Genomic DNA, 17,147 nt, shown 5'->3' on the forward strand with positions numbered 1-17,147 from the left:
GCATGCTAAAACACTGAGCTGTTCAAGGTGACCTCTCTGGGCATGCTCACCATGCTAGATATTGCTTCATGGGTGACTGAATGGCTTTCAAGTTTTAGTTGTAATTAAAGCAGCAGCTCTGGAAGATTAGAGAGCACCCAGCTTTGCTCTGCTAAGTGAAACGAAAAACCTGAAAGAGGCCCAGGACTGTGAGACATGAAATTGAAGCAAACGGCTGGAACAAGTAGGATAGAAACTGGCAGAGGAGAGCATATAAAACAAAGTCTTTCCCCTGCTCCTCCCCCAAAAGCAAAGACATTTATCTTAAAATAATGAAGCAAAAACCAATGGACCACCTGCGCAAGCATAACTCACAAGCTACACCTGCAGGATATTTTGACATATTTTCTATTGACTGTACACTAATGAGTATTCGGTGACTACAGTTACCTTCTCCATGTGGGTCCATACTTTATGGGCCTGGTTTATGAATCAGATGGAAATCCAACTGATTCTATTCCTTTGTTACCTTTTCTTCAGTTCAGGAGGATCTTTTTTTGGACATTTACTAGAGAACTGAATTCATGAGGTGAAAGAATAAGAGAATTTTACCCAGAAGAAGACTGCACTTGTACAGAAAGTCATCCGTATGCACTTCCCACAGGCAGTGTATGGCACATATTCTTCTTGCTGTGAAAGATTTAGAAAGAGATCAAGGATGCACCCCATCTTTTCTTGATTTTTGGGTGCTGCAATTAAACCCTTTATGATATTAGAGGGCAGAAAAAAGGAAAGTAGTCTCAGGGGGTTTTTTCCTTTCCTGTTTTGTGGTCCTGGAAACTCATGCTTATTCAAGATTTCAAAAGTCTTTTTTTGCTGGCCAGCTCAGATAAAAATCACTTCCATAGAGGCTGAGTGTCTTCAGCTCTTACTGGCTTCAGCTATGACAGGGTGCATAGTCCTTTTCAATGGACCCATCCTTCTTGGCTGATCGTGGCATCCAAGGCCATTACCTCTCAAACTTCATTGACTAAAATAAGCAGGCACTAAAATTTTGGTCCTTTATCTCTGTATTTCTCAATTTATCCCATAGGAACAATAGGATGGCTTTCCCAATGAAAATGCCTACCTCCGTGTGGTGGTGTGAAAATTCAATGACTCTTTATAGGATCTCTGAGAGTCAAAATCATTATGTTTTAGCATATTCTATACTCTTTGAACTGCCTGAAAGGAACTTTCTAGCTAAGACTTTATACATTAAAGGGGGCACAGGTTTATAAGCTTTTAAAAGGAACCAGGTTTTGTGTAGTACAAGATATAAAAAGAAGATCTGTATAGGATAGTTCCAACTATGGCAATTAATTTCGAAACTTTTCAAGTGCCCTATAATAAACATTAGTATAATGTGGATGGAATGTCAAAGCAATGAAAATGATCAGATAAACGCCAGAGTAATATATTGACAGAGAATAATAAAAAGTGAAGCTGAGCTGGAGTGAGCTACAGAAGCTAAAGCCACTCGAAACATACAATAAACAGAGATCTAAACTAAGATCCTCATAAATATGAATTCCATTTCATTGAAATGAGGATTATCCTTGTCCCTTTGAATTTGCTGTTATTAATCGTAATTGCATCCACATGCACTTAGCAACAATAGCTACTTATACACGTTTCAAATAGAAACATCTTTGGTTAAAAAACCAATCTTGGCATGATATATAATGTAACATCTTTCCCTCTATTTCACCCTTTTTTCCTGATGCATTCTTAGGCAAAGATAGCAAATGGTCTGTGATCTTGGCCTCTGGCAGCAACACTGAATCATTTCTCGGGGTATTTAATAAAGTAGACTTAGTCTCCTAAGCTGGGGACGATGCCTACTTCTGCTTATTTATGATACAGGAACCTCAGCAGTGCAAGCTCCTCGAGCAGGCAACTACTTCAAGGTGCCGACAGTTGGGTATAAATTCCCTTCTGCACACCTGTACTTTATAAGTTCACTATTTCCAGGCCAGCTTATCAACTCTCCTTGAAGCACTGCCTATTTATACCGCTCCAGTCTAGATTCACCATTTTCATAGTGTCCTCTCACAACATGTCTACTGCAGTAGCCGTCACCCATTATCAAAATATTCCTTACTTGTGTGATTTCATTCATTACTACATGAGTGCACCGAGCTTCGTATTCCGGGCGAACTTGTTCTTCTTGCTCTAAGTACTCAACTGTGTCCCATTCATACTCCAGTTCAGCCTGCCGTCGCTTCCAAAACTCCAAAAACAAAGTAACTGTCCGGAAGATAATCAAAGTGAGCAATACCATGTCAGTGTTGGACACTGCTTGACCCTCTGGACTGTAACACATGGCTCAGTTTTCCATACAGATTTCCACAGACATGGAACAAAACCCTTATTGGCTGATGTGATGGTGAAAATAACTGGATCTACTTCTTTATGCAATTATTGCTTTGGCTATATAGGTACTTCAATAAGAGAAACCTGGGGTAAATGGTGTTCTAAGCACATGCTAAAGAATAAAGATAAATTTGCTTGCTCCTAAGGCTAGAGTATGAGCACTTTGGATTTCATATTATAGACTGCTTTCGAAAGAGTTTATGGGATGTGTAAGAAAGCAAGTTGGTTGGACAGGTGAAGACAAAACGATGGAGAGTGCAGGACTTCTGGAAAAGAAGAACTCAGCATGCCAAAAATCGCCACAAGGAAAAGCTTACGTTCATTCAGTCTACAATTTTTGCGTGAACAAATTATCAGTTTGCAAACTACAAGAACCAGTGATGGTTCAGGTAAAGTGGTTGAAACACAGCTATCTTTCTTCCCCTGCTAGCACAAATCTGAAGGGGCTGCAGCTCTTTCTGCATGGCATGGAGCTTAGAAACCCTCTGGGTTGGGTCAGCAGTTTCCCTGGACTGTGTTCCTACAACTGAAAGCACTGGGGGACCAGGTACACAGATGCCTAAGTGGTACTGGCTAGACATGAATCCAGCCAAACTCATTACATTGGCCTGAGACATGATGCAGGCAGATCTGGCAGCAGAGGCAATGACAGACCCAGCCGAGAAGGCTGGGAGGAGCTCAGGATGATGGGTGTCAGTACCACCACGCCCCAGTACACCCGGATGGTGTATTACTGAAGGCAGTGCCTCCTCAGATCAAATGAGTGGTGTGGCTCTGCAGCACTGCCTCCAGGAGGAATTAGTATCCCATTACTGTGCTCCTCATTGCTCCCAACTCCCATTGTCTGGGAGTAATTAACCCTCAAAGTGTTTTTTTTTTTTATTAGTTTGGTCCCTCATCCCGAATGATGAAACATCAATGGCATGCAGTTACAAGTCCAAACATTAAAGGTTATTTCCAAAATCACGTGTGGTCAATAAATCCCACACTGAAGCACTTAAAACCAGAAAACTCCATGGGCTGGGCTGTGAGATGACCTTGGCATCTGCACACAGGCAAAATCCCAAGAAACCCTCCTTCCCTGATTGTTCAGGGGCCTCTTTCACAAGGACTTCTCTGCTACATCATGCTTGGAAGCACAAAGGCCATTCCAAGCGATGAGCCAGAGGATCTCACCTGCCTTCTCCTGCAGAGCAAGGAGATTAGTATTCCATAAACGCCTAACTGCTTCCCAGCCCAAATCACAGGAAGCTACAGGTTACCCTGATTTGCCCCAGCTGCAAATCCAGCTGCTGCAGGGGAGTTCAGAAATGCAGGACCTCCTTCTGTGATGGCATCTGTGCTAACAGTGAAAGAAGGCCACATAGCATGGGGATGGCTCTCAGCCCCAACACAAAGAAAATTTCTAGCTAAAATAAGCCAGCAGCCAAGGGAAGGAGCTGCTCCTGGATTTGACATTTGCTTTTTATTTTGAAGCAGCTTTTTCTTTAACAATGGAAACAAATGATGTTTCAGAATCAGGAGATCCAAGTGCTAATTCCACCTCCCATTGGTCATTTGTGGTGTCCCCTTTCGCGTGTCCCTCAACACTGCCATTCAGTATGGCCCAGGTATTCTGCCTCTGAAGCTGTATCACCAAGGACGGAAAAGAAATGCCTCCATTGGAGAACATGTTTGTTTAACTGATCTTGTTCAGGGAGGGGATCCAGTGATGGCAGCAAGTGAAGTGAAAGCTGCCTCTTGTCACGAGACCTTTGCCAACCTAGTCATACCATCATGGGAGAAGGGGCAGAAGTATTTGTCCACAGCGTTAATGTATAGAGGGCTAATTCTTGAGACCAAATTCCCTGGTGTTTTATAGTGCTTTAAGATCTTTGAAGAGAATACTCCAAAAAAAAATATGCAATTACTAGAAGTGTATTGATGATAATGATGCAATAATATATCCAAAAATCTAGTATTATTTTAACTGTTCTGGACCAGGAGGTCTACAAAAGTATTAGAGCAAGATGAAAATTACAGCTGGAATTGCACCAGGACCCTGGGTCATTTGGATTCAGTACAATTTTGACTGAATTTCTGTAATACAATTCACCTCTTTATGTAGTGGACTTACAACAAGAATACTAATAGACCTTGCAGCCATCACTATAGCCATGCAGCTTAACTTTGTAATTATTGCTCTTGGAACCATTCTTCAAAACTGGAAACACAATTTTAATTAAAAAGCAAATTGCAAATAAATTAACTATTCAGATGGCAGGAGAAGATTACCTAAGTATCAAACCTCTAATTTTCTTTTGTTTAGAGAATTTCCTGTTGTATTTTGATTTTATGTATTTTGATTATGTATTTATGTATTTTGATTTTAGCATATATTTTGAAAGAAATCTTCTTTTGGAAAAGATATGTTTCATCTTAAATTTCTTTAAAGCAGTAGGTATCTTCAAGCACCTTAAGTCATCATATGAACATAAAAATACAATGCATTTTACAAAGAAAGCAAATTATGTATTCTTGTCAGTTGCTAGTTACAAAGTTGCTAATACGAGCAAATGAAACCATTTTTGGGAAAATAAACGTTGCCTAATCCCTTGAATGCAGCACCAAGTGGTTTCACCTATGGGAAACATCCTGGTTTCAGATACATTTTCTCTGCTAAAAGATAAATCTAGTGCTTGTAACTGCTACAATTTTTAAAATCAGTTTCTTAAATAAAGACAGGAGGAAAAGATTCCTAGGAAATATAACAAATTACTATTTTTCAACTGCCTTGCACTGTCACACAGCTGTTAATAGGCACAGGCAGCTCCAAAACTCTGGAAAAAACCCAGCTCCTTTGCCAGATATACTTAGGTATGTGGCTGGCTCCTGCTGGATGAACACAAGGCAGCTCTAATCACTTCTCCTGGACTTTTCTCCAAGTCAAATGAAACAAAAGAGACACCAAAGATCAACTTTTAGGTTCTACATCTTTTTTTTTTTTTTCTTACGGTGCTAAAAAAGAGTGCCTGTGAATGTATGTATCTTCTATGGAACTACCTACTGGTGAATTTCTGAGTGCTAGAAAATGAAGTTGTTGCAAATTTATCCATTTTTTCTTGGTTGATGCTGGAGGCTTGGCCAAAATTAGATGGCAAACTCCAGTTGTTGAAATCAACTTACCCCATATTCCCATAAATAGTGCAAACACCAGTGTTCCAAAGCTATCAAATATGCAGAGTTTCTGGAAAAAATGGTAAAGAAAAAAAAAAAGACTTAAAATATAACCCACCATTTTTTTTCTTCCACATTGACCCAGAACAGAAGCTGCTTACTGAACATGTTGATTTTTAGCTTTTATGCCGTTGAATAAACAATCTTTATTGATACCATTTCCTCAATTTCTGTCAATGTACAACAACCTCCAGTAAATTAAGGAAATTAAATGCAAAGCCCAGAATTAAAAATATAAGCCAAATATGCAGCAAGAGGATAGTAGAATGGTGTGCTATCAAACGTCCTTCCATCTGTGTCATAGGAAGAGGAAAAACAGTGCTTCTGGTCTGGGAACTCAATATAGTTGTGTGGTTTTAATACAGACACAAAAAGGCAATGAACACATCTGGTTCTCATAAGCAGGATGACAACAAATCAAGCTAGTTAATAAGAACACATTCTGATGAGATATCTCTGTGGTCACAATTTGCCTTTTCTTTCCATCATAGCCTTTTCTCGGTATTCTTATTTCTTTTACCCTTTAAGTGCACTGAAGCAACACATTAAAGCTGGGCAAAATATTTTTGATAAATAGCTGAAAAATTGCAGTTTAGGGAGTGACTGAATCCATGAAAAGGAATGACAAAAGGATAACATTAGCCTAGTGAGACAGGTTAGTGGAGGAAGACAGGCAGGTTCCTCTAGTCAGGAGCTCAGAGCAATCTGAGTCCGGCTGCGTCACGGCTAACAGGACACAGTTGTGTCATGGCCCACATCAGCCTCTCCATGTACCCATCTCCTCCTTGACAACACGGGTCAAATTCAAACCACGGATCCAGATAAATTCTTTGGGGGGGGAGGAAGGGGGCAAAATTTAGAAATGTCAAAACATGCTTTAAACATTTCCTTAGTAAAATGGACTCAGATTGCAAAATTCAAGTAATTGAACATGGGTTTTTCTTTTTTCCCTCAAAAAAGAAAGAAGTACACCAAAATGAAACCAAATGTTTAATATTTTATTTAACCCCTCTGTTACACTAGGGGCCAAGTGAAATTAAAAAAAAAACCAACCCATTTTTTCATCTTAGATCAAAGCAGAGCAATTACTGTTGTTTCTCCTTTTCAAAATTCAGTCACGATATCAAAAGGCGCAACTATTTGCACAATTCTAGCAGTTCTGCAGGACATTAGTGGAGGAGCAACATTACACGTGTACTACGTAGTACTCGAGAAAGTGCAACTAAAGATCATTAGCATGTCTATAACCTGTAAATGTAGTTACCTTGGATGATTCACAAGTGATGGTGAGGTTCCAGTAGGTACATACTTTGTCACACTGAGGGCACATTATGATGTTACCTCCTATGTTGGGATCACATACTTCTTGGCTAAAACCAAAACCAGTCAGTCACATCATCAACACTAAATTCTTTGGTCCTTTTTTGTACATGAGGACAGTGCAATGATCACAGGGAACTGAGAAATAATTTACCAGTGATGTGCACTCAGGAATTGCCGCCACCCCCCACCCCGGCAACACATTCCCATTTCCATTTTTAGTCCTCATCTCAAAAATGGATGACATGAAGGGAAAATAATTTCCACCCCTTGTATGCAGTGGTAATTCTCAAAACCGCTTACATTAGAAATAAAACAACTCTTCAAAGATCTCACACTCTTCAATAGGGAACCCATGCTTGCATGCTCACATGGGCTATCGCAGCAGGTCCAAGTGGAGAAGGAAGAGGAACACTGCCTACCAGAGCAAGGAAGAGCTGCAGAACCAAAATGGCTACCTAGTCCATGTGGTCTTCTAAGGAGGATCAGATTGGAAAACATGCAGAGGAGGGCTGCTAGGGTTATTCAAGGAATGGCAGATCTGCCTCCTAAGAGATGGCAAAAGAGTTCAGCTTATCTAACCTAGTACAGCGGAGGCTGAGAGGTGATGTCATTGCTTTCTATAAATACATCAGCAGGGTAAACACCAGGGAGGGAGATGAACTGCTTAACTAAAGGATAATACTGGCATAAGACTAGATGGGTATAAATTGGCCACAGGAGTGAAGCTGTGGAACAGCCCTTCAGCATCTTTTGTAAAGATGAACACACTTCCTGAAGGGCACATACGGTGTGATGGCCTGCAGAGGATTTGGCACAATGACCCAGGAAAAAACACCTGAATCATTGTGCCATGGTTTAATCTCACCATTCTCTCTGATGGGAATCTGTGTCATGACTATGCCTTTCTTCCCGAAGTATCCTGGGCAGCTGAAGCCCCCTGTGCTGTCTCTCTTCCTCTAGTCTTCTCTCCAAATAGAGGAAAGAAGTTTTGAGGGTTTTATCAAAGTCTTTGGAGATCTCCATTAAGCATTCCCACAGTGAAAATGATGTGTTACGACACTTTTTATTGACATTTGACCACCCCTCTTTTCTACGTGTTTCTACAATAGATGTGGTGAATCTAGTGCAAAACATAAATAAAAAGATGAAATAACAAACTCTCAGATATCTACTGCTGTAGTGGGCCATGGACATCCATTACTCTTCCAGCTCACATTTTATGCCTTTACCTTCAAATACGCAACCATTGCTGTTCTCCAACCCCTTTCATTTGGCCTCTTTTATTCTGCAGTTTCTTGCAAAGACTCTACAGTCCCCCTCTGTTGGAGACTGATCAAAATCGCATGTCATATTAAAATCAGCCTGATCAGGTACCTCCATGTGCAGTTGTCCTTTGTCAGGCATCCATAGAGAAAACAGCCGACTCCTACAACTGCAGCCACGATCAGCATATTAGTGTAAAAGCCCAGCCAAGCAAAGTAGATTCCAATTTTCTCTCCGTAGTATTTCCTGTGGAGGTGAAAGGATTTTTTTTCTGAAATGCAAGTAAATTCACATTTCTGTTACAAATGGCTCATCATTTCAGACATTTTGTGCCAGCTTGTATTGTCATATTCCTCTGGTTTGAACTTTGGGATTGCAGAAGTATTGCACCAGGGTATTTCTCTCACCACTTTTAAGCTTTTATAAGAGAATAGGAAGGGGAGAAAAAAAAGGAAAAAAGAGAGAAAGTTCATAACTTGCAAAGAAAAATTTTAAGTGGTTGCCTTTTCATGAATTGGTTTATCATGAAACTCTGCTCAAAAAATGCTCCCATGCATGAGCTGATATGGGTGTATGTACCTGCCCTCCGTACTGAGCTGTGCCTCTGACATCTCCCCAACCAGACCTGTAACGTAAATTCCCAGTTCCCTCTGCATTAGTCCAGCCCCAGTCACACCAACCTGATGAAATCCAGGGGTTGCAGTTTGAAAATATTTTTAGGATGGGCCCATTCTCTGTAGAGAAGGTATCGTTCACTTGGGCAGTCAGGATCGGTTGACGGGTGCCTAAAACAAAAAAAAAAGAGTGTGAGAAGATACCGTTAATCTAACCAGCACAGATCGGCTCTCGTCTCCCCAGACCTCATGCCATGAATTCAGGGCCTGGAATAACCTTTTTGATCAGTCTCACTGGGCAAAAGCCAGGAAATGGGGCAGGAAGGCAGCTCTGGGAGTGCACCAGGATTCAGGACAGAAGATGTTCAGAAAAGCACCGAATGCTAAAGCAAATGCTTTACATATGTGAGCTGAAACAACAGAGACTCATCATGAACTTAAATCTAAGCACATGCCAGCATCTTGGCGCTTAGGAATAGAAAACAGAAAAGGATCCATTCTGATTAGAGAACAGGGCTGAACTAAAATGGATTTTCAGTAGCTCTAACATGCTAACATGCTTTGCTTCAAAATAATATTGTACTGGAATGAAGGCTGGAAAGTCTGAGGGATAAATGCAGGGCTTCTAGTCTCTGTTTTAAATTTAAAAGAGTTCACATGGATATAATCCTTGTGGTTTTTTACTAGGTTGTTTGAAAATCTTTTTCAATAAAGCCTATCTTATTTGGGGGAATTTTCCATTCTGTATCTGTGATGCAAGAAGACAAGTGACATTTGTAGAAATCTATAGGCTACTTTTGATTTTCAGAGTAGCTGTGATATATGATTTTAATTGTATAAAAAGACAGTCATTAATTACTAGGCATACTCAGTCCAAATTCCCCATGCCATGATAGAAATAGCCTGCAAGGCAGGTTTTAAATCTTTAAAAGGAAAGCTTAAAAATGGATAGTCACGAATGATATTAATTCTGTCCTGTAAAGCTTTGGGTTACTTACAAGAAACATGATTTGTCTTGATTCTGCCTGAAAGATTTCTTGAAATCCTTGGAGGCCTCCTGAATAATTTAAGCAGCATCCAAAGAGCTGAAGCAGTTACCATTCCTGACCTCCCATGTTCTCGGTGTCTTCTCAACAGAACACACCTCCAAACCAGAACAGTGGCTCGGATGGGGAGGAGGTGTGGGGGTGTGGGTATATAATAGATATATAATAGATATAATGCAGAAAATCAGCCCTAAGTCTTTGCTTACTCTATCCCATTTGCAGCATGGAGTTTTTCCTTAGGCAAATACTCAGAGATCTGATTTTTTTTTCCATTTTCTTTTCCTGTGCTATTGCTAGCCTTTGTATGCAAAACAATTTTCAGTATAACTTGCTTCTTTAAATGATATACATGAAAAATATTCAGAGGTGCAGGCACAAAGTCTTGATTTCTTATTTTTGCATAATGAAATTCAACCCAGTTAAGCTTTTCTCCGCGTGGTTCTGACATCCCCTGTGAGGTGTTGGACTGGCTAGACAGAGCCCTCCTGCAGAAAAGTGAGTTTCCCTGCACGTATGTCACCATGTTTGGGGACTGTGGGAATGTTTCTCACTGGGTGAGACTGTCACACATCCTAAAATGAGATCTGTATTCTACATCTTTATTTAAAATGTTCATATTTGATATTAATGCCAATACTGAAAAATTGAATACTAAAAAAAAGGACAATGTTAAAATTGATATAGAACTGATGATACAGTGTGTCATGGGAACTATCACTCAGGCCAGGCACTTTACTGAACTACACCTCCCAGAGAATACAAGGTTAACACCTCCTAAATGAAATATATTGTTTTTTTCAGTTATGGCACTACATTTTTAACCAACAGTGCTTTGGAAGAAAGTCTCTTTAGCCAGACTATGGCTTTATCCACTCTACTATATGGATACAATAACCAGTCAAGGAGTAAGGCAATCAGTAGTGCTTGTATCTTTTGATATAAAACCCACAGATATAGCTCAGACCTCTATTTTGAAATATATTTTAGATCCAAGCACTGGACTTACGTCATGAAGGGGAAATGCCGCTTTGTAGATTCCAGTGTCCAGTAATTTATTAATGCCAAACTTTTTCACCTTGTTTTTGGTTGCATATTCCACACGGGACAGGATAAAATGAACCTGAAATTTATAAAATATTTTTGTGTCTCTTGCAACCTGAAAGTAATCATACACAGCTATACCTGTTTCAGCAGATAATCAAGTTAGGAAAGGGTAAGCAGTGCAGACAAAATTAATTGCACGGGGTCTATGAACCATTCAAATCCCCTTTAAATTCAGGTGGTACAGAAATGGGTACGAATGTAAGGAATGTTTTCCTTCTGGATTGTCCAGGCTGTTTCGTAAATGACACAGGGCTATTGCATCCCAAATATTTCTAATTTTTCAGGATGCTTTCATGAATTACATTGATTTGATTACAGGAATCTTTTCTTTTTAAGATTAAATGCTAGAAATACTCCATGGACTTACAATTCGGCTTCTAGTTGCGGGATTGAAAAATGTGTCTTTATCTTGAATATAAAAGTTGGACAAATGTTCCTTTCGAAAAGGGGCAGTGAAAAACTCCTGCTCAGGTTTGATGATATTTTCATCCACTCTGAAGATTCTACTAAACCAGTTGAAAGCTGAGTCTCGAGTTTTCAGGTCATTGGGTTGCAGGGGCAATTTGATGTGCATAACCTCCGCGTATGTGCACAGCACTTCCCAAGGTGCGTGCACTTTCACAAAAATAAGTTTTTCATCCAAAACCTAAAATGAAAGAATATTAAAAATATGTGTGTGAGAAAATGAAAGCAAAGGATTTTTCATAACGCTTCTTAAACTATCCAGAATTTTCTTTCTCTTTACAGCTCATAGATGACCTATTCAAAATTTTATTCTTTGGCCATCTCAGCGAATGTATCATTAGCTTTGTAAAAGCACTGACATGAGGTGGAAACGCTCAGGCAGATACAGGTATATAAAAAGAGACAGCTGAATATTCCCTTAATGCTTAATGTTTACATCTCTGCGATGTATTTTATAAAGCAATTTAACAAAGCTTCCTCCATCTGGGTTAATTAGGAGTGTTTGTACTTGTAGCTTGGCAGGGCAGCTGTGGCTTTGGAGCTGCTGGTGACCCCCCAGCAGTTCCAGTACAACTCCAGGGTGACGTGACTTGATGGAAGCAGGCTAGCCACCCGTGGGTTCTCCTGGGCAGCATGAATTCCCAGCTTCATAGGGAGAATGGGGAGAGGGAAAAGGGAATCAGCTGAGACTACTGAGAAAGACAGCACGGGGCACATTTGCTCCCAGTTGCATGCCCAAACTAGCACCAGTATGTAGCGGGAACCCTGGCAGCCACTCTTGTCTCCTGTCAACACATTGCCTGTAGGCCTTCTGTTGATGTCCTGCATCAGTGAGCCTCAGCCACACGAAATTACATTTTGCAGCTCGTTGGCTCAGGAACATCAGTTAGATATCTGATCTAGCCTGGAGAAACTTCCAGTTTCAAAAGCTTTTCAGTCACAGTCGCAGCAGAATTATTGAAAACTGCAAAATATAAGTATAGCAACAGGTCCATGTCAGACTTCCAGCAAGGAGTTTACTTTCTTATGAATGTGAAAAGGCAGGCTGCATACTTGGAGGTGCAGCAGGAGCTCTTACCACAGAAGTCAAATAAATACCATGATGCCATCAATTCTGAGTCTTATTTGGGAGGAAGGGGCAAAATGACCTTTTCGGGAGCCTGCTATAGACTACCAGATGACAGTAGTTTTAGATTGGAAGGGATTGTCCTGGATGGGGGGACCTGGAGGGAATGCTGTAGCCCTGCAGGGTGGGAAGGAAAGGGGCTCTGAGGGACTCTAATCCCCCCCCGAGAAGAGACAGCAGCTCTGGCAGCTGGTGTACATTATCACAGTGCTCGTGATCTGCCTGCAGGAGCCTGCACAGCCTGAACTACACAAAGCGTGGTAGTTAAAAGTGTTTGTACTGTGCCAGGCCCTGCAAGGAGCGGGCTGCTCTCCTGGCAGGGGAATCCTGCCTCAGACTCCCACTGGCTTCCCACGCCTCCTACACAGCCAGACCAGGGCAGAACCTCCCCTCAGAGGGCAGCAGTAATTTTTATCTTCCAAGCAGTGAGCAAACGCGCCCTATGTAATCTCCCAGCTTCCCATCTTTTACTTTGCAGAAGAAGGAACAGACACATAGTTTAAAAGATTTTGCATCAGATCACAGAGATGCTACCGATGGAAAGAAAGGTGGGCCTTTTTCTCCTGAGAGGAGAGCAAAGCTACAGTAAATTCATATTCCCAGTTTCCTTATGCCCATAGGGGCAGCTTTGCTCTCAGACACAGCCATTCCCACAGAGAAGACCACTCACCGATCTCGTTGCTTCAAGTTGCAAGCCGTTGTTTATCAGGTTTGATTCGTAGACTTGTCTCTTCCTCTATTAAAAGGTATTGAACACTGTAAAACATCTCTTCCAAATTTCACAAATATGTATGCACAGAAGAATGGAATTGCCTCCCAAAATGAAGAATCGTTGGGTCATTATCTTTATAGCCCACAGCTACTGTGGTGGTAGGTACAGTCTTACCTACTAATCCAGATCAGGTTTTTTTTGTCTGATAAACAATACTGCCCTCAAATGCAATTGTGCAGAAATCACCCTCTTAGTTTCTGGTATATTACAGAGATAAAAATGTGCCCCAAATTTTGAATTCTGAGAGCAACTACCCCTGAAACTTGTGATCTCCTTCACCTTTAGTCACTAACTGAATGACTGACTGCAGCCTCCCATCCCCCATTAATCTGCCCTTTAGAAAGTCTGCATCTCAAGGGTTTTCCATCCCATTTTACTTCCATCAACCTGCATCTTTATTCTTCTTTCACAGTAATCATATGAGTTCACACAGTGGTTCAAACTCTAGTAGCCCTCTACATTTCAGTCCATGGATAAACATCCCCAAAGGAAGAAGTCAGGAACTATAGCATTTGTAGTGTCAGTGGTGCTACCCTAGGAGCATGCGATGTCCGCAGAAGGATATGACAAGTGTTCCTGACTAAAGATGAAATTCATGGATCATTTTAATTTCACTTCACAGTTACCAGCACTTGGCAGATAGTGAGTTACAAAAAACCTGAAATGTCTTTGCAGTCTTGAATTTGCTTCCCCACACACATGACCTCCCCTCAAAAAACACGGAGATAAGCAGCCCCTCCCCCCTCATCATACAAAATATACAACTTCATAAGGATTTTCTAAGAAAATTTGAAACTTCATGTGAAGTAATCCAATTTAAAAGCTATCTGCATCAAATGGGTAGCTCCCCAATGAGCTATATATTTATATAAGTCAAGGGTAGCCACCTCTCCCTGGCCTACAGACTGCGTGTCAAAATATCAGGATGGGTAAGTGGGGGGAGCGGCTCCAGGCTCAAAGTATCAGTATGGGTAGCTGGCTCCAGGGAGCACTTCTGTGAGAAGTTTGCCAGAAGGAGATGACACGAACTCACTGGGAACTGATGGCTTTATTCCTGAACCAGGCTAAGCTAGACATGCAGTGAGGTTCTCAGAGTGACTTGGTGATACTAGTTTCTTAGTCCCAGATTGCTTTCATGCCACTGGCCAGTTTTTTGGTTGTTTATACGCCCTGTGCTTAAAGGATTCTGCACCTAACACTACAGGAACTTAAAAGAGGAATGGTCCCATGGTTTCTGTCGCCTGGTTCTCTATAACCAGACTAACTGCCTTAAGATCTGTGCTTAAGATCCAGGCCTGTTGCTACTGTGAAGGACCAGAGTCAATGAATGACCCTTTAGATGGAGTCTTAGGAACTTTGACAGGTACATGGAAACTGGTCTTCAGGACTAGACCCAAGGCCCACTCACTCTAGGGGCCAAAAAATGGATGCTTCAGCAAAAAGGGCAAAAATCTTCAGGAGTTCCACAGGAAAAGGACAGTTGCATCTCCACAGCCAGTTCCTTAATGTTTAAAGACTGTTGTAAGTCCCCAAAGCAGAAAAAACTATTTTTCCAAAACTCTAGCAAGTCTTGGCATTAATAATTATAAAAGTGATTAAGAATATAAACAGCCTACCCCATTTGTACTTTTGTTAGTTCTCAGCTGCAGCACCTGCATGTGGCAATGGTCACGATGGACTACTTTCATATTTTGTTAAAAGGTATTTCTTTAATCTGTTTCGGGTTTTCTGCCTTTTTGTTCCAGTGAGTATCACCTTCTTCTCCAGCTAGGGACAGGAAGACCCAAATTTTTCAATCTTTTTTCTTCTTTCATCAATACTTATCACATTAATCCTTATTTCTCTCTTTTCTTAGGATAAAACCACAAGCCCAAAGTTTGACAGCGCTCTTGATGGAGGTATCTCTCCACGTCCAATTAATCCATGTATTTATTGGTGACAGTATAATGTTCTTTATATTTTTTCATTGTGTGTATAACATTGTGTATATATATGTAATATGCACATTTATAATATATTGTATATATCTAATACTTTCTATTATCTAGAATTTTGATGGTAGCTGAACCTTGAGGAGGACACTTAATACAGCTGTTTCCTGTGACATCTAAGTCTCTTCCCTGTACTAACAGCACTAACTTAGAATCCAAATGTGAATGAGTTTTTTCCTTGCAGTAACATATTTCCTTGCATGTTTCAACCTTTCATAGGTAACAGCGCTCTCCATTCTCTTTCAAAGCTAAAGGTTCACAGGTGTCTTGGCTTCTGAGTAAACTACACAGTGATTTCCTCTGCAACTTTTGTTGTATCGTAACTCAATCCCCTTACCAGATCATTAATGTATGTAATACACAACACAGTTGTTTGTCACTCCACTATTAACTCTTCTGCCATTTCATCCTACCTCTTTGCTTCTTCCATATTCACATGATTCTTTGTAAGGTGAATAATACTGAATCATGAAAATATTTCAACTTGAGTTCTGCTTCATTTCAGCAAATAAAAAAGGTGGAGGGTTAAATACCTGTTTTGTTTCTTCCTGAATAGCACAAAGATGGATGCAGGGCAATTCTCATTTGTAGAAGTCTAATACTTTTTTTTTTTAATCTTACCATTCAGATTGCTTTAATAATTTATTATGGCAAGGAGTTCCCCAAATTAATTTTGCCCTCAAAATCTTAGAGGAATGTTGACAATATTAAGGTTTCTAATAATGCATTAATGCAAGTAGTGAGAAACAAAGCCCCTGGGAGGCTTTGCTAATTAGGGGTTTTGCTATTTTATATAAATGATTAAATTATGCATATGATGATCTATGGAGGAGCTAGGCTTTCACCCAGAGGAGTCTATAGTGGTTTTGCATTGACTGGGGAATATAGCATAAAGATATGATAGCTCATTAGGCTGGAAGGTGGAGACTGTCCAAAGTTTATTTTAGTATCGGGCATTTTGCTCCACTACCTGCAAGGTTAAACTGTAATAATAATGTAATCATGGTAACGCTGCTGATCTAAACCTGACATAGATTTTGATGATTGAATGGCAAGGTAATAGACTAAGACATTATGGGATGCATAATCGTATACAACCTTAAGAAAGTGAAAGCATAGTGTAAGCAAACGCCAAGTATTACAGCCATGCAGAAGGGTTAGCTCTTGGGAGCTCTTTTTTCACCATAATGCTTCCAATGTCTGGTGATTGTCTTGCCAAGCTGAGGACACTGACAAGACTGTGGGTCTGGAAATTGGTGGCAGACCACTAGCAGGTTTTTTTCTCTGTGTTTTGCAAATGGTAGGGAGCACTTGCTTTGATTACAGTGATAGAAGAACACCAGCTCATATCATAGAATCATAGAATAGAATCATAGAATGGTTTGGGTTGGAAGGGACCCCTAGAGGTCATCTAGTCCAACCCCCCTGCAGTGAGCAGGGACACCGCTAACTAGATCAGGTTGCTCAGAGCCCCGTCCAACCTGGCCTTGAATGCTTCCAGGGATGGGGCCTCCACTACCTCTCTGGGCAACCTGTTCCAGGGTTTCACTACTCTCATTGTAAAGAATTTCTTCCTTATATCCAGTCTAAACCTACCCCGCTTCTGTTTAAAACCATTACCCCTTGTCCTGTCACAGCTGGCCCTACTAAAAAGATTTTCCCCGTCTTTCCTATAGGCCCCCTTTAGGTACTGAAAGGCCGCAATCAGGTCTCCCCGCAGCCTTCTCTTCTCCAGGCTGAACAAGCCCAACTCTCTCAGCCTGTCCTCATAGGAGAGGTGCTCCAGCCCCCGGATCATTTTTGTGGCCCTCCTCTGGACCCACTCCAACACTT

At 40.8% G+C, this 17,147-nt stretch overlaps 1 protein-coding gene across 1 annotated transcript in view; it reads right to left on the bottom strand.

The window, feature by feature from the left end:
* Positions 1-17,147, bottom strand: part of ANO6 (anoctamin 6) — a 58,487-nt gene that overhangs the window by 17,384 nt on the left and 23,956 nt on the right. The window contains exons 4-13 of the mRNA XM_009642279.2: positions 13,222-13,287; positions 11,328-11,606; positions 10,863-10,976; positions 9,394-9,404; positions 8,877-8,981; positions 8,308-8,442; positions 6,875-6,980; positions 5,560-5,620; positions 2,123-2,268; positions 592-669 (exon numbers count right to left, since the gene is read on the bottom strand). Of these exons, the coding sequence (XP_009640574.1) occupies positions 592-669; positions 2,123-2,268; positions 5,560-5,620; positions 6,875-6,980; positions 8,308-8,442; positions 8,877-8,981; positions 9,394-9,404; positions 10,863-10,976; positions 11,328-11,606; positions 13,222-13,287 (1,101 nt within the window). The remainder of the gene's footprint in view (positions 1-591; positions 670-2,122; positions 2,269-5,559; positions 5,621-6,874; positions 6,981-8,307; positions 8,443-8,876; positions 8,982-9,393; positions 9,405-10,862; positions 10,977-11,327; positions 11,607-13,221; positions 13,288-17,147) is intronic.

The sequence above is a fragment of the Egretta garzetta genome, unplaced genomic scaffold (assembly GCF_000687185.1).
Source record: "Egretta garzetta isolate BGI_Z169 unplaced genomic scaffold, ASM68718v1 scaffold420, whole genome shotgun sequence".
In the NCBI taxonomy this organism is placed as follows: Eukaryota; Metazoa; Chordata; class Aves; order Pelecaniformes; family Ardeidae; genus Egretta; species Egretta garzetta.